Here is a 27476-nt window from a genome sequence, read left to right on the forward strand (position 1 = left end):
AATTATTTGGGTTATTTTGGCATTTATTAACTCTGCTAGTGAAAGCTGCTTAAAGGGAGGCAGGGGCCTATTACAAGTTCAGTGTAAGCCCTGTGTGCATTTGAACAAAAATACTACTTAAGGCTATCTGCCCCCAAATTACGGTTAAGCCAGTTGGGTGGACCTACACCTGTACCATTTTAAATCCCCCGTTGTTTGGTTGCCCAAACCTAAATAAATACTTTTCCTAATAGATAATTGTTATTTTACCGAGACATAATCTTTACCTATAGAAAGTATTTTGAGAACTTATTTTACACAGCAATCTTACAGCCATTGAAACTAACCTTCTATCAATAAAGCACTATTGTTTAGATGTTTAAAAAAAAGATGTGGTACATATATACAATGGAATATTACTCAGCAATAAGAAATACTGCCATTTTCAAACAATGGATGGATCGTGAGATTATTATGCTAAGTGAAGTCAGACAGAAAAAGTCAAGAACAATATGATTTCACTCATGTGGGATATAAAACTGAAAGCAACAAATGAACAACAAACAAACAAACAAAAACTCATACACAGACAACAGTTTAGTGGTTACTAGAGGGAAGTGGGGGAAGGTAGAAAAGGGTAAAGGAAGTCAAATATATGGTGATGGAAAGAGATTTGACTTTGGGTGGTGAACACATAATGCAATATATAGATGATGTTTATAGAATTATACACTTGAAATCTATATAATTTTATTAACCAATGTTACCCCAATAAATTTAATAAAAACAAATAAATAAAAATAAATAAGTGACTCAATTTAGGGCCTATTATCTTGTTTTTAACAGCTGGTCAACAGCTGTTTACTCTGCCCTGCCTTGCCTTTCCCATGGAAACCGCAGTAAAGGCTTTGCCCCACGTTCATTACATTATTGTTTATAATATCCAAGACATGGAAGCAATCTTTGTGTCCATTGATGGATAAATGGATAAAGAAAATATGCTATATATACACAATGGAATATTATTTAACCAAAAAAAAAAAAAGGAAAGAAAAGGATTCCTGATGATAAAGGAAAGAAATTAAAGCTAGACGCCTCTGAATAAACCTTGACTTGTAGATTTGATTTTAGAATCATGAGAATAATTTACAAAAATTGAGAACAAAAATAAACTTCAAGAAGTCACTAAATTTCAAAAGCAAAATCAAACAGCTGATTCTAACTGTGTATTTACTTGATGGCATAACCACATGAAGAGGATCTACTTCGTGTGAGAATAACTTGACAAATGGGATATACAAATATAACAAGAACAGATTAAAAACCTTAACCATTGCTTCTCGGCCTTTTGGCTAAGATCAAGTGTAAAAACCTTAACCAGTTTTCAGAAATCATATTGTTAGTGATCATATTAGTATTGTATTGTGAGCTATAAAAACGAGTAATTGGTGTCGGAAGGCACATTTTTCAGGGTAGGAGAAAAGAAATACAAATGAAAATGTGTGAGCTTAAAGAACAGCCCTGTAAAACTGAAGTTCAAGCATTTTATGTTTTAAAAAAATACATGTTTTCTACCTCCTTAAACTGAAACCAAAAGAATTATAATCTGCAAAATCCATACTTTGGGAAACTCCTGAACAAATTACCTGGTTTTCATGACTAAAGAATTAAAAGAAAAAAGTAAGGGATGAGGGAATCTCTTTTTCAAAAGATTGGAAAATATACCAACCAATTGCAACATGAAATTTCTTTAGATTCTGTTTTAAGCAAACTGCTGAAAAAAAAAACAAAAAAACCCCAAGTATTAACCAATGAAAATTTGGACACTGACTGAACATGTGATTATATAAAGGAATTATTGTTAATATTTAGGTATGTTAATAGTATTGTTATTATGTCATTCAGAAAAATAGTCTTGTTTTAAAATATATAGAGAGACATTTATAAGAAAATTTAAATCTGTCTGAAATTTGCTTCAAATAATTGGGGGAGGGATTGAGTGGGTAGAGGTACAGATAAAACAATATTGGCAATGAGTTGATAATAGTTGAATCTAGCTGGCTACATAACATACCTATTAGTCTCTTTACTTTTCAGATGTTTATAAAGTTTTGCATAACAAAAAATATTTTAAATGGGGGCAAAATAAACAAAAACAAACAAACCCTTCAGAGAATTCATCATTAGCAGAGCTACAATAAAACAATATACTAAAGGAGTTCTTCAGCAGAAGGTATAGGAGACCTGGTAGAAGCACAGAGATACAGGACTAAATGAAGAGCAATGCAAATGGTAAATACGTGAGTAACTCTAAATGAATATTGAAATGTATAAAATAATAATATCTCATAGAATTTTTAATTTGTAGAAAATTAAAGTATATACCAACAATTTCACAAAAAGCATTTGTGGCTAAGTGAAAAAATATTGTTCTTGCATTTTGTGGGAAGACATAAAAGTACTAACAAGTAATAGATTTTGTTAAGTCAAGGTGCATGTTGTACTTTCTATGGTAACCATTAGAAAGATAGTCAAATTTTCATAACTAGCAAGCTAAAAGAGAGATGAAATGGAAAAATAAAAAGTTCTTCTAATCCAAAATAAGACAAGAAGAAAAGAGTAATGACAAACAAATGGGATAAATAGAACACTAATCATTGGTAGTATATATAAACTCAAATATATACATAATAATCTTAAATGTAAATGGACTAAATATTCTAATTAAGAGAAAAATATTGTCGGTAAGTTAAAAAAACTCCACTTATATACTTACAACAAGTAGGACTTAAATGTCAGTATTCAGAAAGATTAAAAGTAAGCAGATGGAAAAAAGTATATCATGCAATCTCTAACCAAAACAAGACTGGTGTTGATATACAAATATTAACATTGATTTTAACATGGAAAGTATTGTTAGAGCTAAAATAGAGACATTTTCATAATGATAAGCAGATCAATCAAGAAGATATAACAATTTGTATGTTCCTAATCATATGGACTCAAACCATTGAAAGCAGAACTTGACAAAGCTAAAAGTAGGAACAGACAAATCCACAATCATGAAAGGAAAATTTTAAACACACGAGGTCAGACAATTTTAAACATACAAGTTTGTGAACTCATCCTACCTCATTGCTGAATATCACTATAGTCACTTTTGAAGTACTCCCCTTCGGAAGCTATGCATCTACGCCAGCGCCTAGTCCACCCTTCAAAGCAATTTTGGAACTCTTTTTCTGGAATGGCCATCAGAGCTGTCATCTTATTATCTTTGATGTCCTGAATGTCATCAAAATGTCTTCGTTTCAATATTTCCTTTATCTTCGGGTAAAGAAAGAAGTCATTGGGGGGCCAGATCAGGTGAGTAGAGAGGTTCCAATACAGTTATTTGTTTACTAGCTAAAAACTCCCTCACAGACAGCTGATACATTGTCATGATGCAAGAGCCATGAATTGTTGGCGAAAAGTTCAGGTTATCTAATTTTTTCACACAGCCCTTTTCAGCACTTCCAAATAGTAAACTTGGTTAACTGTCCAGTTGGTACAAATTCATAATGAATAATTCCTCTGATATCAAAAAAGCTTAGCAACATCATTGCAACAAGTTCGTGAACTTAATTGTCCGACCTTGTATTTCTCTCAGCATTGATAGAAAAAGCTGACCAAAAAATCAGCAAGAATTTAGAGGACTGGAATCACATGATTAACAAACTTGACTTGATTGACACATATACAACACTACACACATGTACACTTAGAACATTTTCAATACTGACCATATTTCTAAGCCATTAAGTACATATAAAAAAAGTTTTCTAATTGAAACTATCCAGAATATACTTTCTGATTACAGTGGACTTAAGCTAGAAATCAATAACAAGAAGATGACTGGTAAATCTCAAATGCTTTTAATTTAAACAATATAATTCTTTAAAAAAAAAAACAGATTTCCATAAAAGGAAAATGTGATAAATTGGATCTCATTAAAATTTAAAGCTTATGTTTTGGAAAAAACCCTCTCATGAGGACAAAAATACAAGCTACAGACTATATTTACAAAGCACATATCTGACAACTTGTTTTTAGAATATATAAAGAGCTCTCAAAACTCAACAGTAAAATGAAGACATGAAAAAGGTTTTTCATTTAAAATAATATACACATAGAAAATAAGCACATAAAAAGATATCTATAACACCATGAACTCTTAGGGAAATGCAAATTAAACCACTATAAGAAATTGCTATACATATATCAGAATGGATAAAATAAAAAAATAATGGTAACAGTAAATGGTGGAGAGGATGTGGAGAACTGGTAGGAAAGTTGTATAGTACATCCACTCTTGAAAATAGTTTGGCAGTTTCTTATAAAACTGAAAAATTCACTTACCACATGACCCAGCAAATGTACAATTGCTTGTGCATTTATCACATGAAAACTATGTTCACATGAAATCTGTGCATGAATGTTCATATTAGCTTTATTCATTATAGCCAAAACTTGGAAATAATCCAAATGTCCTTATATGGAAGAATAGTTAAAAAATTTTTAGTACATTCATACCATGGACTACTACTCAACAATAAAAAGAATCTACTGTTGGTACATGCAACAATTTGGATGGATCTTAAGGCAATTATGCTGAGTTTTTTTTTAAAAAAAGCCAATAACAAAAGGTTACATACTGTATGATTCCATTTATATAACATTCTTGAAATTTAAAAAAATTATTAAAATGGTGAACAGATTAATGGTTGCCAGGGCTTGAGGATGTGGGAAGGGGTAGCTATGGCTATAAAGTGGTAACATAAGGTAGATTTATGGTGTTTAACCAATTTTGTATCTTGTGGTGGTGACTCCATGAAATTTACACATTTGATAAATTATATAGAACTATTACATGCACAGAAATGAGTGCATGTAAGACTGGTGAAATCTGAGTAAGTTCTGTGGATTGTACCAATGTCAATTTCATGGTCTGATATTGTACTAGTTATGCAAAATGTTACCATTGAGGGAAACTGAGTGAAGAATACATGGGACCTTCCAATACATTTATTTGCAACTTAAAGTGAATCTATAATTATTTCAAAATATTTCTGTAAAAGCATAGATCAAAGAAAAATATTACCATCGAATTTATAAAATTATTTAAACTAAATGATAATCAAAATAAAATATAAACTGATGGGCTGAGGTAAAGCTTACAGAGAAATTTATAGTCATAAATACACATATTAGAAAATAACAGTGAAAATCGATATAAGAATTTATCTCAAAATTTTTGAAAAATTACAGCAAATTAAGCCCAAATATGAGTAAGAAAATAATAAAAATAGAAAAATAAATAAAATAGAAAACACCCACACACAATGGAGAGTATAAAGAAAGTAAGAAGTCATTCTTTCAAAAGATTAATAAACCACTACAAAGACTAATCAAGTGAAAAAGAGAAAGCACAAATAACCAAGATCAGGAATATAATAAGCAATATAATGCAGATTTTAGAAAGTAAGATTATACCTACTGATCTGAAGGGATGTAGAAGTTAGACGGTTGCTTAAGCAAAGCAAATTAGAGAAAATAATGCATAGCTTGGTGCCATTTTAAAAGTTGAATAAAGACAAATCAGATATGTGTGTAATGCTGATGAGCAAGGAGAAAGGTGTGAAAAAATAAGCTTTGTTGAAATTGTAGGTAGGTCTGAAAGAATTTGGTAGGGGCATGATATTATTTATTTATATCTTTTTCATTGTTTAGTAGTTATGGTAAGCTAGATTACTGTTGTAATTTTGGTAGAGGAATATAATAAAAGATATAGTTAAAATGCATACATACAAAGAAAAAAGAAAAGTTCTATTTCTGACAGCTCCTATTCAAATACTAAAATAGAAGTAGAAACAAAGCCAGTGCTGAAATTCCAGATACTTTTTCTGTCTTTTTATACTTCAATTCAAAGGTTTTTCTCCCTTAGAAAACTGGTTTTCTCAAATGTTTTTAATGATGCAATCTAACATGTATCAGTTTTTTTCTGTAAAAATTACCATAATTCTATGTTTAAAGCAAATATCTCTCATAGGACCTGATTGGAATTTGGGGTGGGGTTAGTTATAGCGGAAGGAAAGACTTATGAGATCTTTGGTGAAAGGCATTTCCTTCTGCAGAGCGGATGAGTCTCCCACAGACACACTAGAGACTTTCTATAGGGCCTAATATTAGAGACATGGGAAAGGTCCTAATGCAAAATACTTAGCTATCTACAAAAATCTAAACTTTTTCTTTTTATTCATGTATTTTTAATCAAGTAACTATTTCCCAGATGTATTTATTTCTCACAAATGTATATAACAATTAGGAGGAAAATGGGTTTCTTGGTCAAATTACTTTGTGACATGCTGTAATATACAAGTTGAACTCGGGTTTGTTGATGGCTACTTCTGGACTGTTTATTCTACTTCATTGACCTATTTGCCCATCTTTAGACAACACCACAGTCTTCATTGCGTCATCATAGTTTTATAGCAAGTCTTGTATTCAGATACTACAACTCCTCCAATTTGTTCTTTCTCAATACTGATTTTGGCTATTCTACATCTTTGGATTTCTATACGAATTTTAGAATAATTTAATCAATTATAAAATAGAAAGCATGCTGGTATTTTGATTGGGATGGCATTGAATCTATAGATAAATTTGGAGAAATTTTATTAAAGATATTGAGTTTTCCAACCCACAGCCATGGTATCTTCATTTTTTTAAGATCTTGTCTAACTTCTCTCAGCAATGTTTTAGTTTTCCATGTAAACACTTTTAATATCTTTTATTAAACATATTCCTAAGTATCTTGTTTTTTATGAAAAGTATTTTGTCTCATTTTACAGTTGTGCATTGCTAATACAAAAGTATACATTTATGGTATATTGATTTTTTATACAAGTGCCAAAGCAACTCAATTGAGGAGATGATAGTCTTTTTTAACAAAAAGTGCTAAGACAACTTAATATCTATGTGAGGGGGGAAAATGAACCTCAACCTATACATATCACACACAAATATTTATTCTTGGTGAGTCATTCACTAAAGTTAAAAGAGAAGACTATCAAACATCTGGAAGAAAACAGCGTTTTCTATTTATCTTGACTCACTGAGCTCTACTTAGTTTTCTGTTAAAGAACATAACCTGTGATGTTAGTCCTTTGGCAGTTACTGACTCCTGTTTTATGACCAAACATGTGGTCTATCATATTGTTTCCTGCATAACTGAAAAACAAGTGTATTCTTTGGCTATTGAAAGTACCATTAAATTAGGTATAGTTGGTTGATAGTATTGTCTTTTCATTTGGAGCACTTCCAGATTCTAATCCATCTAGAAAGTCCTAAAGATCATTTTTAAGCTCTACCAGTTTCTCTAGCTCTGCAAAGTCTCAGCATCTGTCAGGCCTACTTCTTTACCCACCCATACCCATATCCATACTCACACCCATACCACGTACTGCACTCAGGTATGGAAGGGCACACAGCAACCTGTTCACCTATGAAGGGCTTATTTCTATCAGGAATTCAGTTCAAGTCTTCCTTGGCTCCACCACTCTTAGATAGCCCCATAGGAAAGTATGATTTCTATCTTGTCAAGGTTTTTCTTGCTACATGGGAATAAAAGCCTGTCATATTCTTTTACATTCTAATTGCAATGAAAGTTGAAGTTCTGTTCTTGTTTTAATAACTTCCTTCCCACTTCCCACTATATCCTTATACTAAAAAGCATGGCAATGATTGGCTTTGTTGACTATTTTAATGACGCCTCAGGTGAGAAGTAGACAAGGTATAAAATGGATGAATGCAGTGATATTTTAGCAGGTAGAATAACTCTTAAGTTTATTTATAAAATATATCCCATTCTATCAAGTACTGCTAAGAAAAAAGGATGCATCTAGAAGATACTGGGGCTTGATAATATATTTTCATTAATAGTGCTTTAGTTACTTGAATTCTAGAAATTCCATGTGAATTGTATTGTATTCTAAGAATCCTTTTTTTCCAAATCTATTTGGTATCTAAATTCAGATACTAAGGAATACTATGTTATCTAAATCAATATGATTTCCAAGTTTCAAAGTAAGTAAGCAAGTTTGGTTAAGTACGCATATTTATCAAATACATTTTGTTCCTAAACTCAGATTGTGACCAATATTTGTTTTCTTTCAATAGATTACTGTATTTGATTTGCTAATTTATAACATCACATAACTGATTCTGGACAGACCCTTGAACAATGATGGGATAAGGGGTCCTGATCCCTGCAATCAAAAATCTGCATATAACTTTTGACTCTCCCAAAACTTAACTACAGTTGGCCCTTCGTATCTGTGGATTCAACCAACTGTGGATCAAAAACACTGTTAAGAATCCATGGTTGGTAATACGAAAATACTGTTTTCAATCCACAATTGGTTGAATCTGCAGATTAGAAACCCGTAGATACAAAGAGCCGACTGTATTTATTGAAAAAAAATTGCACGTAAGTGGACCCATGCAGTTCACACCCATGTTGTTCAAGGGTCAACTGTATTATCTTTTTCTGTGTTCTCCTCGTACATTTTAATGATAGGGTTATGATAAATTCATAAAAACAGGTAACTTGCTAACTCATATCTCAGTCTGTCTTGGAAGAGTTCCTAAAACATTTCATAGATTTAGCCTATAAATATACCTAGTTTGATGGCTTCTTTACTGTAGCTATGTGACATTTAAAGTATTTTTAAGTCTAATTTTAAAATGCTCATTTTGGAGGGGAATTATTAAGATTTTGCAATTGTCAATTCAATTTCTTTATAAAAATCACACTTTCCAGATTTTCAGATATGTTATAAAAAGTCGATAGTACTAACTTATAAATTTTGAGATAAAATTCATATACCTTTATAATTATCCTTTTAAAGTATACTGTTCAGTATACTTTATACTGTTCAGGTTTTCAGTATATTCACAAAGTTATGCAACCTACATCACTAATCCCAGAGCATTTTCATCATTGAAAAAGATCTAGTCCTTTTAAGTATGTTGTCATCGCAATCTCATTCACAATGCTGTTTGTCATCCTTACTTCCCTACTTGAATCACTAGTTTGCCCACTTTTTTTGTCAAATAATCAAATTTTCTATTACTTTCACTTATTTCTGCATTGTGTAACTAATAATGCCTTTTGCTACCTGTGCTTTAGATTTATTTTTGTTTGTTTTAGTTCGTTGGTTTTTATTAATGATCTTTCTAGTATTTTAATATATGAATGCATATTGGGTTATAAAACTTTGAATACAACTCTGCCACTCTCAGGGTTTCCAATTGTGTTCTGATTTTCATTCAGATTTAACTATTGTGTATATTAAGGATTTGGTTCCTTAACCCATATTGATCAAGAGGGGACACTGAATTAATATTCAGATATTTGATGACTATCTTACTGTCATTCTGGTCAAATAATCTGGCCTGTATATTTTCTGCTGTGGTGGGGGGGAAAGTAATTATTAGGAAAAATATCATCTTTTCCTACTTTTTTGACAGCTGTGCTTTCAACCATCCATCATTATAGCCACAGGGTTTCAGACTGGTATTAATCTTTGTGCAGCATAAAAGATGAAGTCTGAATGGAGACTACACACACATACTTTTTCTTTTCCTTTTAACATTCCATGCTGTTGGTGATGGAAAGAGAACTGACTCTGGATGGTGAACACACCATGTGATATATAGATGATGTATTTCAGAATTGTACACCTGAAATCTATGTAACTTTACTAACAATTGTCATCCCAATAAACTTTAATAAAAAAAAACTGCATGCTGAATAATGAGTGATGGGAAAAGCTTTCCTACACTCATCACACTCATTTTTCTTTAGGAATTCTTTGATTTAGACAAAGGTAAACAACATGGTCAAAATCCTTTCCACAAATAATAATGAAGATAATTATGAAATGAGTATATCAATAATAGTGAACAACTTTTACTAAGCATTTACTATCTGATAAAAATAGTTGATACTTTAAATTTATTCATTCATTAAATCCTCACAATTATATTTACTAATTATATTTATTAATTATAGAGCATAATTATATTTACTAATACATACAAAATAAAATGCCACTAACATCTATAAGTAAAAAGTAAAAAAATATTTGAAAGGGTAAGCAACACTTTGATAACAATAGTTAATTACCTTTCTAGTATGAAGTTGGGGTTAGGGTTGATGAAAAGGAACAAAAAGAGTTTACAAGGAGAAAACATGGATAATTTCAGCAATTAAAATACGTGTCTTAAAAGAAAAACAAGCATCCAAAAATAAATTTTGGGTCATAGTAATCAGGGCAGATTTTAGAACTGCAAACATTTAGATATAACTGTAACATGAATAACATCATTTTAAAAAGTCATTAAATATGTCATTAAAATAAAAATCTATATTTATTGAAATGGCAATCATTTTTGGCACAAGAAAAGCAGGTGAAGGTACAATATGCATAACATGACTACACTTTCTTTAAAACAAAGTCTGATAGGATTTGTTCTACCAACTTGAGAGTGGTCATCTATAGTTGGTATGATTACAATTAACATCAGCTTTTTAGTTTCTGGCTTTTTTGTTGTATAATAAAATATAAATTTGTGAAACAAAAATTAACACTGACTTCAAAAACAAAATTATTCTATAAGGAATTAAAAAATACAAGGTCACACAATTTAAAGTATGATATTGGTGTGAGCACAAATATATAAATCAGAGAAGAAAAAAATAGCCCTTGAACACAAGCAAATATAAAGAATATAATGTTTCACCAAGAAGGTAGTACAAAATAATGGGGAAGGAAAGAACTATTGAACCACTGCCATTAGTACAATATTGAGGAAGGAGTAAATGTCAATTTAGAATCTGAATTCATAACAGAGTGAAATGCATTTGGATTAAAGATATATGCAAAATAACACAAGAAAGAAAAATAGTGAAAGAAGGTAATTATCAAACATGAATTTTGTTTAAAATATTAGGAGGGTGACAAGAGCTTTAACTTTTATTATTCATCAGTATGAATTCCCTGATGACGAATGAGATCTGAGCCACTACTAAATGCCTTCCCACATTTACAGTTATAGGGCTTTTCACCAGTATGAATTCTCTGATGTCGAGTAAGGTTTGAGCATTTATTAAAGGCCTTTCCACATTCAGTACATTCATATGGTTTTTCATCTGTATGAATTCTCTGATGTTGAAAAAGTTGTGAGTTCTGAGTAAAGGCTTTCCCACATTCAAGACATTCAAAGGGTTTCTCACCAGCGTGAATTCTCTGATGTTGACGAAGTTGTGAGCTCTGAGTAAAAGCCTTCCCACATTCCTTACAATCATAGGGTTTCTCCCCAGTGTGAATTCTCTGATGATTAGTAAGTGCTGAGCCACTACTAAAGGCTTTGCCACATTCCTTGCACTCATAGGGTTTCTCACCAGTATGAATTCTCTGATGCTGAACAAGCTTTGAGCTCTGAGTAAAAGCTTTGCCACATTCCTTACATTCATAGGGTTTCTCACCTGTATGAATTCTTGCATGTTGAAAAAGTTGTGAGCTCTTAGTAAAGGCTTTCCCACATACTTTACATTCATAGGGTTTTTCACCAGTGTGAATTCTCTGATGGTCAATAAGATTTGAGCAATAACTAAAGGCCTTCCCACATTCCTTACATTCATAGGGTTTCTTACCAGTGTGAATTCTCTGATGTTGAGAAAGATATGAGCTGCAACTGAAGGCCTTTCCACATTCATTACATTCAAAGGGTTTTTCACCAGTATGTATTTTCAGATGTCGAGTAACATGTGAGCCACAACTAAAGAATTTCCCACACTCCTTACATTCATAAGATTTTTCACCAATATGAATTCTCTGATGTTGAATAAATTGTGAATTCTGACTAAAGACTTTTCCACATTTCTTACATTCATAAGGTTTCTCTTCATTATTAATTATTTGATGTAGAGTAAAGAATGTCTGTTGAATAAATGTGGGCATGTATCCGTGAGTGGGGATTTCTTGGCTGAAGTGCCCATTTTGATACCCCAGTTGTCTTTCAAAGTGGCTTCCATATTCCAAAACATCTCTAAAATTGGAGTACTCAAGGCCATACATTGTAAGTCCCATTATATCCCTTTGGCATGATTCTATTTCATAAACTTCCTTCTTCAGAGATAATAACTTGGTTTCACACATTGACTCCAAATCTGAAAGAAAATAAAATGGTAAATATTCTTTCCGCCCCATTTGTGAAGTTAAACTTTTACAACAGAAATGGAAAACTTAAAGTGAAAATATCTGGTAGTAAATGACATTCAGTTCTCAAGTATATCTGTTTAATCTGGAAAACGGACAAGAAATGCATAGAAATTAATGAGATACAGTCATGTGCCCCATAATGATGTTTCAGTCAACTACGGACCACATATGCAATGGTGGTCCCACAAGATTATAAAGGAACTGAAAAATTTCTATTGCCTAGTGACATCCTAGCTGTCCTGAGGCCGTAATGCAATGCATTACTTGTTGTCACAGAGCAGCCTAGCAGACTGTCCCCCAACGTCTTTCCTTGTGGAAAGAAAAGTCTGTGAGACTGTGCCTTTTTGGGACGTTACTTATCTCAATGTTTTACACCTCTTGTCTCTCTGTCTGGTCCCCAAAAGATGGTTTGCAGCCAATGATGAGTAAGATTCCCCATGGGGGGGAACAACTCAAGCCTGGCGGAACTGAGTGGGGACCCCCACTGAGCTGCCTTAGAAGATCTGGGAAGGAGCCTTGCCTCCCCATCCCCCTGCCTGGGAAAAGCCATTGCTGACTCTGGCTTTCCTCTCTCACCTGATTGTGAGAGAAGTCATGAGGGCAATAAAGATCAGCTCTCTCCACTTATCTCAAAAGAACTGTTACAAGGTGAGAGACTTGCTCCCCAGAGAGGTGCATATCTCACCTAAGTCATCACAAGACTTTCTGCTCCAGCTGCTTGGGGACAAAGATAATTGGTTTGATTCACTTTTGTGAAAAGATGTATGAGATTCAAAAGACCGTGGAATAGATAATGCTAATTCCTTATGTGAATATCAATAAAAGCCACCAGTTGGCCCGATTGGAGGCTCCAGTCTTTGTTCAGGCTGCGAGACCCCCTGGTCTTCTGAGATTGAACTGCATCAAATCTCTGCTTCTTTCTTTCTTAAAACTTAACCCAAAGCTGCCCCTTCTCGTTCCCTCACTGCCCGTCATGCGCTAGACGCGACAATTACTCATGTGTTTGTTGTGATGCTGGTATAAACAAACCTAGTGGGCTACCAGTTGTATAAAAGTATAGCATATACAATCACAGTAGTAGGCTATGCCATCTAGGTTTGTGTAAGTACACTCAATGATATTCCCAAAACGATGAAATCACCTAATGAAGCATTTCTCAGAATGATGTATCCCTGTTAAGCAGTGCATGACTGTACAATGCAGAAAGCGGAAGGAAGAGACTATGGAAATAGGAAACCACAATCATTCTCAAATACTGATGTGGATAAGAATCATCTGGAAAGGTTGGGAGATATACAAGGCTTGGGCATATGAAAAAATGAGTAGTTCTACATACATCTGTATAAGCATGCATGCATGAAACAGGGTGTATGATCACACTATATGTATTACAAAAAGTGGATAATTTTCTGACCTCCATTAAAGGCCTCCTGAGAGGAATAAATCCACATTGGGGAAGATTCTTGGTCTCTGTGATACAATAAAAAATAATTTTGGTCTTTTTGCCAGGTTCCTAACACAGAGTCTCAAAAACTTGGAATTTTCTGAGTGATAGGAGTGTTTTCGTTATGCTAGTGAGGTCACCCACAGTGGGTCCCTAGATAGCTTTGGGATGGGGACTGGTTACCAGAAAGACCAAGCATGTGATTAGAGGATTGGGATTTTCAGCTACTCAACCTCTGGGGAGGGGAGAGAGGCCAGAGACTGAGTGGCCAATGACTTAATCAATCATGCCAATGTAATTAAAACACAATAAAAACTCTAAACACCAAAGCTCAGTGGAGCTTTCTGGTTGGTGAACACACTGAAATGCTGAGAGAGTGATACATTTTGACTCCATAGGGAGAAGGTATGGAACCTCAGCATCTGGAAGCCTACAAGACCTCAGCCTGATATGTACCCTTTATAGTAAAAATGGAATATTGTGATACTGATCTTAGGAGGAAAGAGAGACTTGTTCATGTACCACTGCAGTGACTGAGAAGGGTGGCACCTAAAAGTTTAAGGCAGACAGAAAGAAAATAAGACAGTACAAAATACTGCAATGGAAAGATTACAGGAACCAACTCTGACAGTTACTCACTATGTGTTCCTAGGCAATTATTTAACCTTTCCAAATCCCCATTTCTTTATCAGTAAAAGGGACATAAACTTTAACTCATGATTACTGGAAGGGAAAATGTATGTAATTATCTTTGAACAAAGTGTTCAGTATTTGATAGGTATTATTAAGAACTCTTACCAAAAATAGGAATTTTAAGCAAATTAAATGGCTTGAAGACATCAAAATGGAGCCTATTAAAACATCTCCAGCCAGAAACAGGGAATTCATTCCAGCATTAATTTTTTCTCCTACCTCTATATGATCTTTCAGCAACTTTCATCTAGTTAAGCTCCTAACTAACTTTTAAAACTATCTTCTTCTATCTTCACTGCTAATGCCCTCTTCAAACCAGAATCATCTCTTACTCAGATCACTGAAGTAGCTTCCTAACCCAGTCTCCCCACCAAGTTTCACCCTCTTTAATGTATTCAGGGACCAAAATGACACTTGGCCTGGCCTTCCACTACTCAAAATCTATACTCCTCATAATCACCCGCAAAGGATGAATAATGTGCTTCCTACCTGTCTAACCTCGACTCACATTCCACTCTCCCTTGCTCATGGAGCCCAGCAACACTGGCTTTCTTTCAGTTCTTCAAACACACCAAACTTTCCCCCTTAGAAGGGCCTTTACAGGGGTTCTTCCCTCTGTCTGGAGTTGTCTTCTTTAACATATTAAATAGTAAGACCTAGCAGTGAGCCTGGAACTACAGTAATTATGAAAAAGGGATGAGCATAAATGACATTTTAATATGTTGATTTCCATTCATGTTAAAGTCATAGAACAGATACTACTGTGGTTTGTTGTATACACCATAATTGGAAGAAACGCTAAATTTCAATCAGAGGTTACTAAATATAAAGATGCATTTTTTCTTCTCATCCAAGTTCATGGACTCGCCAAATTCTATCCAAAGGAATTCAAAATTAGCAATCTGAGTTCGAGTGTTTCTTTAAAAGCAGGATGCCACTCCTCTGCTCAAATCATCTCATTCAGAACAAAATGGCTCTACATCTGCCTCATTCAGAACAGAATCCAAAGCCTATACCTAGCCCACGAAATCCAAAATCATCTGCAGACTCCCTCCCTTCTACCTGTACCTAGCACACAAACACACATATATCCTGCTACTTTGGTAATCTCTTCTCACACAATTCCCTTTGCTCATTCTGCTCCAGCCACAACGGTAGGCGCCAAACAGCTCCTAACTCAAGGACTTTGTTCTTCCTGTTCCTTTTGCCTCAATATCTTTTACCAGATAGTAACATTACTCCCTCACTTCCTCATCAGAGAGGCCTTCTCTAAACCTCCCTTCATAGCACTTATCAGCATCTGACATTATGAAGAGCAGAGCTTTGAATGTTTTGTTCAATACCATAATCCCAGCTCCTGGACCAATGCTTAGTACCTAGTAGTGCTCAGTCAGTCCTCTTCTGGTTCTCCTCCTCTCTCCCAAATCTCTTCTCTGCCACCTCTTCCTTAACAATATAGACACAGACCATTTTGTTTTTCCCAACATTGTCTCTATAGCTGGTACCTATAATTACTTGAAAGGCTCCATCTACTATTTCAATATGGATTAATTCCACTTCTGCATATTTAGCCCCTGACTTTATGCCAAGATCCCTGGCTGATTCTCTCTTTTACTAGATTCTACTTTGCAGAAGTTATTTATGGATATATTTTAGCAGCACTTTTTGTTCTTAATAGCTGACATAATTAGCAAACTGCAGCAACTGGCAGACGACCTTGCACGAATTAGGTAATCAAGAATTTTGGATAAAAGAAGAATGCACAACCAACTGATAAAAAAAGTCATCAGCTGGCAGCTATAATGAAGACCATTACTTGGAGGGGAGAAGCAGTGCAGATACACGCATGCATGCGTGTACACATATGTATACTGTTTTGCGGGTGGCAGTAGAAAACATTTAGATGAGTCTAAGAGGAAGAAAAGCTAGCAGGGAACTGTATCTTAAATATAGTGAAGGGTACCTCGTACTTGAAATCAAGTGGTATGCTGGAGAAGAGTAATAGAAAGAATAAGGGAAATAATAGAAAGAATAGAATAGTAAGAAAGGGAAGAAGTGAAACACGTCATTTGTGAACTCAAGCTAAAAGGATTTAGTAGTTTTGCCCATAGGCCTAGGGTTTTGATGGGAGCCTCCAAGATAAGATCTCTAAGGTAACTGCTTCTTCACTGATCAGCTGAGTTATTACCTGTAATGCCCTGCTTTGTAGAATTATTTCTCACTCACCTGAACACAGGCCTCTTGTCAGCTCTCTGCCAACCATCCAGGGCTCTTTCCCTTGTTCCAGTAAGGAGATAACTTGAGGCTTAGGAATGTAAAGTCCTGCTCACAAGAAAAGATATGAAACATGGTTATGCTGTGGGTAAATCGGATCCAGAAATAATATCCAGTCCCTTGATAATCAAGGAAGAGATGCCACTACAGGAACACCCAAAGAAAAAAGAAGATGATGCTGCAGCCATCGAGCTGCCTGTTTCCCACTCTTCCTGTTCATTTCAGCTCCAACCATTTATTTGGGAATAGGAAGCAGAAATGTAGCTGGTAACTCAAAAAGCAGCTGAGAAATTTACTATGGAAGAAACAGACATTCCAGAGGAGAACCCTAAATTACTGGTATGGACGTCCTTACCCATTGACAGCAGATTGCTGTAGTTCTCCAACATCACATCTCTGTACAAGGCCCTCTGAGCTGGACCCAGACATTCCCACTCCTCCTGAGAGAAGTCCACAGCCACATCCCTGAACATCAGTGATTCCTGAAATAATAAACATATATATACTTGTGTAATAAAAGAAATACTTCAGAGACTATTGCACTTGTATTGAGGGGTAATGCAAACAAGCAATTATACTGATGTCACTGAGAATCAGAATCGTTGGATTTCAGAAATAGATGCAAGAGTAACAGGTTTATTTTACATTAAAAAACAAATTCCTGATTTGGTCCACTGAAAAGGCCTAAATAGTAGTGAGGAGCATTTCTAGAGCCTAGATTGTAGTCTCTAAGTGCCGTATTCAAATAAAAGTAACCAAGGTTCTTTGGGAAAAGAGATGATTTCAGGATTGAATCAGAAATTCTAAGGATTCTGAACTCTAAATTCTGAACATTCTGTTGTATCAGAAAGCAAGAAAGCTATCGAAAATTACTGGAATCAGGTTAAAAGGACTCAGGAGCCAACCTGATGAGCCTCCCACTGGCTAAAAATGGTATAATTTGAGGATCAAATGTAATGGGCTGATCAGATCAAAAATAAAATCCATGAGCTCATTAACAACACTGAATAAAAAACTACTTGATCACTTTTATAGAATTCTAAGAAACGAATCATTATTTTAAAAACTGGTAAATAAAGGAAAAGAATCAAACATTGTTTTCCTATACAAACTGTTTTCAGGTAACCAAACAATTGATAGAAGTTTTACTTAACAGATAGTATTCCACCTAATCTATGAAGAGGAATGACAGAATCAAAATATCATTTTGCAACCTTTAATTAATTAATAAACATAGGCAATAATTGTCAATGGTGGCTAACATTACAAAAAGAAAGAGAATCAGATATAATGTACATCCTAATGGAATTACACATCACCATCTATGAAATATTCTCCACACATTAAAAAAATCCCACTGAATCTAATCAAGCTTCTAGACCTAACTACCAATTTTCAGAAAACACTTAAATGATACCGCAGTGATGTAATCCGTAAAATCCAAACTGGACAAATTAATCAGATTTTTTTTTTCTTTTCTAACAACAACAACAAAACTGCACAAGAAGAAAAGAGATGGAGGGGGTACCTACAAATAAGAGACTTGAGAAGCGTATCAATCAATTGCTGTGAATAGTCCTTATTTGGATTCTAATTCAAATAAATTATTTTAAAAACTAGAGAATTACGGATATTTGAACACTGACTGGATATTAGCAATATTAACAAATTATTATTATTATTATTATTTTTAAACTTTTATTTATTTTAAGTGCTTTTTTCCAGCTCCAAGTCAAGTAGTTGTTTCAATCTAATTGTGGAGGGCGCAGCTCACACCGGCCCACGCAGGGATCAAACTGGCAACCCTGGTGTTACAAGCATCGTGCTCTAACCAACTGAGCTAACCAGATGCCCCAACAAATTATTTTTAATTGTTTTAGATGCAATATGGCATAATGGTTGTTTTCTTTTAAAAATAATCTACCTTTTAGAGATACATAGTAATTTGTATTTGCTTCAAAATAATCCTGTGTGTGGGAGTGAGGGTAGGGGACTGTACAAAGAAGAAACAGGTAGCTGTAGAGATGAAACAAGATTGAATCTGAGTTGATAATTATTGAAGCTGAATGGTGAGTATATGGTAGTTCATAAGACTACTCTACTTTTCTGTGCCTGGAATTTATTTCAACAAAGAGTTTTTTTAAGGTGGAGTGGTACAGAACAGTTACAATAGAATATTTTCAAGGTCTCAAGCATGTAAAACATTGATTTAAACAAAATTGTGCTATAACTGTTGTGGGGAAAGGAAGCAGAGTGTGATACAGAAAATCTAAATTCATACATACCTTACAAAGAAATAATAAGAAAATGTTTAAAAATTGATAAATCAAGAAATACCAATATAGGAATGTTAATTTAAAACATGGATAAATTCCACTGGAATCAGCTAAAAGAGATATAAGGGTGTCTGCCTTTAGGGAGAAGGATGAAGTGGTGGGTCAGGACCCCACTCTTAGTACTCCATGAATTTATTTTTTTTAACATGCAAAATTTTAACAAATACATTTTAAAACAGCAGTTTTTCTAAAACAGCATCTGATTTAAGTTTCTCATAAATTTACTCTTGTGACTTGCGGTTATAAGAAAAACTTCCTATTAATAGTATTTTAATAATTATTTTTCTGATGCCAGAATTTTCAGGGAAGATTTAAAAGGTTTTTCTGAGCTCTGATAGTATGATCTCAACAATTTATAAATTGGCTGAATTCACTGTAATCATCCATCATCTCTATCTTTATTTCTGATAAAGAAAACTGGTGATTCATACAGAAATTCCTCACAACCCACACTTTCTGTTCAACCTCATATTAGACTTCTCTCCTGAATGCCCTAAACAGATTTGCAGAGATCTGTCTGTGTCAGCTACCAATCCCACAATCCTCCAAGCCTCAAAAGCCAGGAGATCTTGCAACAATCTACCATATACCATCCTATTACTGACGAATACTGATCTGTAGAGATATTCTTGGCTTTTCCATGTTTGTTCCCAGCTAAGCAACTCATACCTCCACTGTCCAGACATGATAAATTCATTCTACAAACCTACTCTTGTTTCCTGTAAGAGAATGCATTTCCTCTCCATCGTAGTCCTTGGGAGAGAGCTGAGAAAAGAGATGCTCAATTATTTACTGAATGAAAATATTAATCCTGAGTCAAAAGAAGAGGGGCACTTAGGAATGGTAGAGGATTATTGGACTATAATGAGAGGAAATGAGGACCAGGATCCTGAAGGGGAACCTTGAAGGCCAGAGCCTTTAGAAAGGAAAGCAAATGCTCACATGCCCAAAAATTAAAAATTAAAATTAAATTTCTTAAACAGAACAATGTTAGGAAGGTAAGAAAAACATCAACTCACCTGGGCCATGGCTTTCAGTATTGCCGATTGTCAGTCCTCCTCAAAGCTGTTCTCCTAAAAAAGGATACTGTTCTGAGAAGGCAGGCCTGGGGAAGCAAAAAAAATGCTCTAGAAACAACAGCTCTCAGACTGACCAGGTAAAACTACCTCCATTTCCCTTGGTCTTATAATATAACTCTAGTTAGTGGGAGTATGGAATAAATCCTACTCCTTCCCCAACCCCAGGAACCCCAGGCTTTAGCTGCAGTAAGATAGATCCTGGCTAGTGAATTCAAAGGAATACAGACTCAGATTTCCTCTCCTTCACCCAAGCAACCCAGTTTCCTGCCTCAGCCAAGAGATTCAGGGCAGATCTTGCCCCGTTTCAGTAATACTGTTGCTCTGAACCCAAGGCATAGCTGCTATGACCTGCCCTAAGCAGATCCCTCCTCTGCAGTCCTCAGGTCCCCAAGCCAGAGTCAGCCAAATGGTACCCTTTGGCCAGGAACACAGAACTCTCTGATCAGAACTAAAGACTTCCCTAATTGAGTATTCTCATTTCCCAAGTCCAAGAAAGTCAGTCAACTCCCCCCACCACACACACATACCCACACCCAGACAGAGGCATTCCTTATTCTTACTCCCTAACTTTGTTTTGCAAGGAAAAAAAAAAATTAACTTTGCTTATCTGTTTGCGGTATGGAAACCAATCAAAATGTCAACTTTTCTAGCTTTGTGTATATTTGTATAAATCTCTTTTTTCTACAACTTCAATGCTTTCTTTTGTTACACATAAATATATAATCAACTATTTTATTTTGGCATAAGATCATTTCGTAAAAGACTGTGGTATAAGATTATCAACTAAGGGGCCGGCCCGGTGGCTCAGGCGGTTAGAGCTCCATGCTCCTAACTCCAAAGGCTGCCGGTTCGATTCCCACATGGGCCAGTGGGCTCTCAACCACAAGGCTGCCGGTTCAACTCCTCAAGTTCCATAAGGGATGGTGGGAAGCGCCCCCTGCAACTAAGATTGAACATGGCACTGAGCTGCCGCTTTGCTCCCAGATGGCTCAGTTAGTTGGAGGCACAGGCTCTCAACCACAAGGTTGCCGGTTCAACTCCCACAAGGGATGGTGGGCTACGCCCCCTGCAACTAGCAACGGCAACTGGACCTGGAGCTGAGCTGCGCCTGCCACAACTAAGACTGAAAGGACAACAACTTGACTTGGAAAAAAAAGTCCTGGAAGTACACACTGTTTCCCAATAAAGTCCTGTTCCCCTTCCCCAATAAAATCTTAAAAAAAAAAAAAAAGATTATCAACTATAATTTTATTTTATAGTGTAAGATATGAATTATAAATCCTACTTAATTTTTCCCCCAGAGGGGGCTACCCAGGTGTACCAAAATCACTTACACATAATATGTGTGATGACACTGCAGGCCATGCAAAACTTAAAACACACACAATGTCCAATAAAGAAACTGTTACAAAATAAAAATCTTATTAAAAAATAAATGTACATGTCTGATGATGTATAAAAAGAGGCACAACATAATGATCACTGGCTCAGGGTCTAAGGAACTTATACTGTGCAACCAAGTCCCAAGAATTAATTGAAAAATCAGCCTTAAAGCTAGTCTGTGTTTTTGTTTTGTTTTTCTCAAATCTGACTTGGTAATTTGTATCCTATCTCCTTTTTTTTTTTTTTTTAAGTTTTGCTAGAAGTTTATCAATTTTATTAATCCCGAAAATAAACTTTTGGCTTTGTTAATTTTCTCTATTGTATATTCATTTTATGTTCCAATATACATAAATTTATATTTGAGCTCTTATTCTTATTATTTCCTATTTTTTACTTTCTTTGGGTTTGAGTAAACTTTTCCTTAACTTCTTGAAATGAATACATAGATCAGTAACTTTTCAGCATTTTTCTTTACTAGCATATGCTTTTACGGCTATATATTTTCTTCAGGTTCAGCTTTAGTAACACTCCACCTTTTCATGTTATATTTTCATTATTATTCAGTTCAAAATATTTTTAACTTTCATTGCAATTTCTTCTTTGATTCACTACTTATTTATAAATACATTGCTTAAGTTCCAAATATTGGAATATTTCTAACTATGGTTTTGTTATTGACTTCTAGCTGAAATCCACTGTGGTCAGAAACCCTAAAATATTATTTCAATCCTTTGAAATGTACTGAAATTCCCTTGATGGTCCAGCATACGATCAACTTGGATAAATGTCTCATTTGCATCTGAAAATAATATGTGCTGTAGTTGTAAGGAACACTGTTCTATATATGTCAATCAGTCACATTTGTCAATCACATTGTTCAAATATTATATAGTTTACTAGGTTTTTATTGATTGTTCTATCAGCTAATTAAGAAAAGTGCTAACAACCCCCCACTATGACTGTGATTTGTCTACTAATTCTTTTAGTTCTGTCAAATATATTTGAAGTCATTTTATGAAGGTATGTACATTTAGAACTATAATAATTTGTTGGTAGACTAACCTTTTTATTATGAATTATTGTTTATCTCTAGTAGAGCTTGTCATAAAGTCTACTCTCATACAATGAAGTCAGGAGTGCAAATTGATACAACCATTTAGGAAAATTGTCAGTATACATTTGAATACATGCATAACCTATGACACAGAAATTTCACTCCTAGGGGTATACCCAAAAGAAATGCATTCATATATGCACCAAAAGACATATACAAGTATGTTCATAGCAGCCTTGTTCATAATAGCCCCAATCGGAAAACAACTCAAATGCCAATCAATAATGGAATGAATTGTAATATATTCATACGATAGAATTTTAAACAATAATGAAAGACCTACAACTACATGAAGCAATATGGATGAATGTTGCTTATTATACTACATAATATTATTTATTATACAATGTATTCATGTTACATGTGAAATTTAACTTTGAGCAAAAGAAGTTAAGCACAAAAGAGGAGATATTGTGTGATTCTATTTATATAAAATTCAAGAACAGGTAAAATTAATCTATGGCTATAGAAGACAGAAAAATGGGTTATCTTTGTGAGAGGTGGGTAGTGAGGAGATGGGACAAGAATCAGGCTTCTGGAATGCTGGTAATGTTCTATTTCCTGATCTGATTTGAGCTCTGGTTAAATGAATATGCTCATTTTATAAAATTCACATCAAGACATATACTTTGATTTCTGTACTTTTGAGAATGTATGTTATACTTTTAAAACCATATAATACTAGGTATGATCAAATAATACAATGAATGTTTAAATTTTAAAAATTTATTATAGTAAAAGACACATTGCCATTAATCCCCCTCAAAATATTCCCCCTCACTTCCAACACAATCCTCCCATTGTTCTTGTGCCACTTTCTGAAGCAGCTCTGGAAGTCCTATTTCATGAGTTTCTTTAGTTGCACTGCCGTGGCTGCCTCAATGTCTTCAATCGATTCAAAACATTTACCTTTCGGGGAAGGCAGATAGCTCAGTTGGTTAGAGAGCGAGCTCTTAACAACAGGGTTGCAGGTTCGATTTCCACATGCGCCAGTGGGCTGTTCCGTCCACAACTAGATTGAAGATAACAAGCTGCTGCTGAGCTGCCGATGGCTCAGTCAGTTAAGAGTGTGTGCTCTTAATGAGGTTCCTGGTTCAATTCCTACATGGGATGGTGGGCTGCGCCCCTTACAACTAAGATTGAAAATGGCAACTGGATTTGGAGGTGAGCTGCACCCTCCACAACTAGATTGAAGGACGACTTGACTTGGAACTGATGGGCCCTGGAAAAACACACTGTTCCCCAATATTCCCCACACACACAAAAAAACCACACACACACAAAAACCATTTACCTTTCATGGTCATTTTGACTTTGGGGAGGAGCCAGAAGTTGTACAGTGCCAGATCCAGTGAATAAAGTGGATGAGGACATAATGTAATGTTTTCATTTGACAGAAATTTCCATACAAGAAGCAATGTGTGACAGCCTTTCCATTGAGATCACAAAATACAGTGAATGCTGCTGCTGAGTGCCATCCAACAGAAAGGAAAGGATCTTCAATATGGGAAGCAGCACGTCAAATCTTAGTAATAGTGTGTGACAAGTTTCAACTTGCTCAATACAGTCAGTCAGGTGTGAGCTATGGTTGAGAGAAGGTGTGTTTTAAAGTGTGCCATAAATCATCCTCCATCATGCCAATGCTCCGTGTCACACATCACTTCTGGTAGGGCAATTTCTGTCAAATAAAAACATTATGGTGTGTTCTCATCCACCTTATTCACCGGGTCTGACACCGTGCAACTTCTGGCTCTTCTCCAAGTCAAAATGATTCAGGACATGGAGGCAGCCACGACAGCACAACTAAAGACACTCCTGAAAGAGGACTTACAGCACTAGTTCAGAAAGTGGCAAGAACAATGAGATAAGTGTGTTCGAAGCAAGGGGGAGTATTTTGAGGGCGGTTAATGACAATGTGTCTTTTACTACAATAAATTTTTAAAAATTTAAACATCCATTGTAGTTTTTGATCAGACCTTGAATACCATTATTCAGCAGATTCATCAAAAATTAAAATATCAAGTAACCAAGTATTAGAAAAAATACAGGACAACTATGTTTATAAACTGCTGGTAGGAATTAACTGGTACAACCACACTGAAAATCGGTTTGGCAATATTTAAGAAATTAGAAGATACACACATATTCTACAGACCAGCAATTCCATTCATATGTTTATACCCTAGGAAAGCATCCATATGTGCACTAGGATACTTATAAAAATACATTCAGGGCAGTCCTTTCAAAGGAGCCCAAAACTGGAAACCAATGTCCAAATTACAGTTATATGTAACACCTCACAACAAGGGGGATCCTATGAAATATAGTACTACATGAGAAAAGCAAGACTCAAAATAACATTACACAGCACAATTTCATTTCTACAAAGTTAAAAGGCAAAACTAAACTACATCGTTTAGGGATGGGTAGATGTGTAACTATTCTTTGAAAAAAAATAATTCCCACAAAAGTCAGGATAAGGGTTACCTGAAGTGGTGAAGAGAATAGGTTTTTTTCCTGTGGGCAGGACTAACAGGGGTTTCTGGAGTGTTGATGCAAGTTTTTGCGTAAGTTTTACATAGAGTTTCCCTTTATCATTACTTCTTAAACTATACGTTTATATTTTAAGCACTTTAATGTATGTATGTAATATTCAGGAATTTTTTAAAAGTATGAAAAAGAAACTATATAATAGGTGCAAATAATTTTTAGTGAAAACATAAGCTATGAAATGGTAAATGCTGTAAGAGTCTACTCTTGAAATAATGTATGTTATATATGCACAGGAAACTTATTAGAAGGAAATAGATGAAAATATTGACTGGTTATGCTGTTTGTAACTTCCCATTTTCCAAATTCTTTAAAATAATCATGTTTCGTGTGTGTGTGCACACCCACATGTTTAAAAAGAAGTGAAAACTTAGTATACAGGAGTAACTGAGCAATTTTCTAAATCAATATGTGAACATTATGTAGAAGGAAATGAGAGAGTATACTGGGATCTGTGTGTCCACCCCCAGGGCTTCCCATCATTTTCCTGAATGGAAATATGTAGGAACCAGGTGACTTGATGAATCTATGTTAAACATGACCATCCAGGAGAAAGAAAGTACAAAGAAAACCCCAGCACACCTTGTATTTGGATTGGTTGGCAGCCATTCCTCCTTCTTCTGGGGACCTCTCTGAGAAGCAGAGCTAAGGAAGGAGAAAGGAATCATGAAATGCCAGGTCTTTCTTGTGGCCCAGACTCACCAGATCAGAGGTAGCTCTGGATCCACACCTACTATCCGTGGAGAAGAGGGATGGAGAGAGGTCAGGGCAGTCTAGGCTGTCTTGAGCATTCCTGGTGTCAAAAGGGGAAAAGTCAGCTGTCCAAGACCAAAATTTGTTCTGACCTCACACATCAACCACTGGGGCACACAAACTGTCACCCTGGCACAATTACAGGCACGCTCCAACTGCACACACAGTGGTTCAAAAAGTTACATCATAGTGCTCACACATTCTCACAGTCACAGACAGCCAGTACACTTAGTGCTGCTAACATTCACAGAAGCACAATCACACACACGCAGCCCTCAGATAACAGTGACGGCCACATAATCACAGATTCTCAACCCCTGCCCCCCACCCCCCAACACACTCCATGTCACACAAAGTTATACGGATACACACAATCACAGTCCCAACAGGGGACTCGGTCACACTGACACGTACAGTGCCAACGAGGATATCCCCAGTTACACCTGCACACAGAGTTCCGCGCATGGTCAGTCATAATGACACACCCACCACAGGGACATACAATCACCCCCCGCACACACAGCGCCGCAGAGTCACATAAGGTCACAATCGTACACATGGAATCCTACACTTCTTGTCCCCTCCCCCTGGCCCGAGACTCCGGACCCGCCTGGACCGTCCCTTCAAATCCTCAGGGACGCACCTGAGGAGACTAGCCCGAGCCCCCAAGACTGAGATCACTCACCTTGCACTTTCCCCCTTCCCTGGAGGCCCAGGGCCCAACAATCCGGTGGCGGGGAGGAGGGGTACTGTTCACGCGGGGCCCTCTGGGAAATGTAGTCCCGAGTCGATCCGTTTGGCTAAGATGGCGCTCGGTTCTCCGATTTCCCGCTACCGCACAGTCTGGGCTAAGTCGACAGCCCTGCTCTACTCTCCGAATCGCTAACAGGAGTCTTTGTGATCCAGATGCAGGGTCGGAGTGAGTGTCCCACACGACGAGATCCCACACCCTGGAGACAAGCTCCCTCCACAGACCCGACCAATCCCAGGGAGTCATATGTTCCCTGAGAATTGGAACAAGATAGCCAGATTCGCGCCGGAAATTGATTAGAGCCGCAGGAACTTCTGGGAAATGTAGTCTAGAGGCGGAAAGGGTGAGGCGCCCACCGAAGTGGGAGATTGAGTTAGCTGACATTCTGCGTTGATCTTTTCGCACAGGGGTCAGCGGAGCTGCGCCCGAGTCTCCTAGGGGTTATAGCTCACTCTGCGAATACGCGGGACTAAGTCGCCATTTCGACTTTCGTCAGTGGATGAGCGTTGGCGGCGGGGGAGTGGGCGGTGGGGGAGTGGGGGTGGGGGTAGAGGGCAGTGTGGAATGCTCAGAGAGCGGAAACCTGGGAGTCTCAGATCTGAATTCAACCAGGAAAACTGAGGGAGAGTATACCCGGAGCCCAGAACGGAGCTGACGAGGGCGGGTTGTCTGGAAGGTCAATTTTATTCAAAAAGTTATTAGGGAAAATTAAGGAAGTGCAAGGTGGTGTATACTGAAAACTGTAACACATAGCTGAAAAAAATTAAAGACCTCAAAAAGTGAAAAGATTTCCCATT

The 27476-nt window shown here is 36.0% G+C and overlaps 1 protein-coding gene across 7 annotated transcripts; it reads right to left on the bottom strand.

Moving 5' to 3' along the window:
• Positions 1-10430: 10430 nt before the first annotated feature.
• Positions 10431-26959, bottom strand: ZNF383 (zinc finger protein 383). Of its 7 annotated transcripts, none has more exons than XM_074315802.1 (7): positions 26614-26959; positions 25906-25968; positions 25758-25820; positions 20069-20122; positions 17069-17195; positions 16666-16761; positions 10431-12250 (listed from the first exon to the last, which is right to left on the bottom strand). In XM_074315802.1, the coding sequence occupies exons 4-7, from the start codon at positions 20075-20077 to the stop codon at positions 11058-11060; spliced, it is 1425 nt and encodes a 474-aa protein (XP_074171903.1). In that variant the 5' UTR covers positions 20078-20122; positions 25758-25820; positions 25906-25968; positions 26614-26959; the 3' UTR covers positions 10431-11057. The 7 variants fall into 7 exon arrangements, with proteins under 7 accessions (XP_074171903.1, XP_074171900.1, XP_074171902.1 ...); XM_074315799.2 differs by having other exon boundaries at positions 20069-20154; positions 26614-26958; XM_074315801.1 differs by lacking the exon at positions 25906-25968.
• Positions 26960-27476: the final 517 nt, after the last annotated feature.

This window comes from Rhinolophus sinicus, chromosome 8 (assembly GCF_057876585.1).
Source record: "Rhinolophus sinicus isolate RSI-liver-muscle chromosome 8, RSI-T2T, whole genome shotgun sequence".
Taxonomy (NCBI): domain Eukaryota; kingdom Metazoa; phylum Chordata; class Mammalia; order Chiroptera; family Rhinolophidae; genus Rhinolophus; species Rhinolophus sinicus.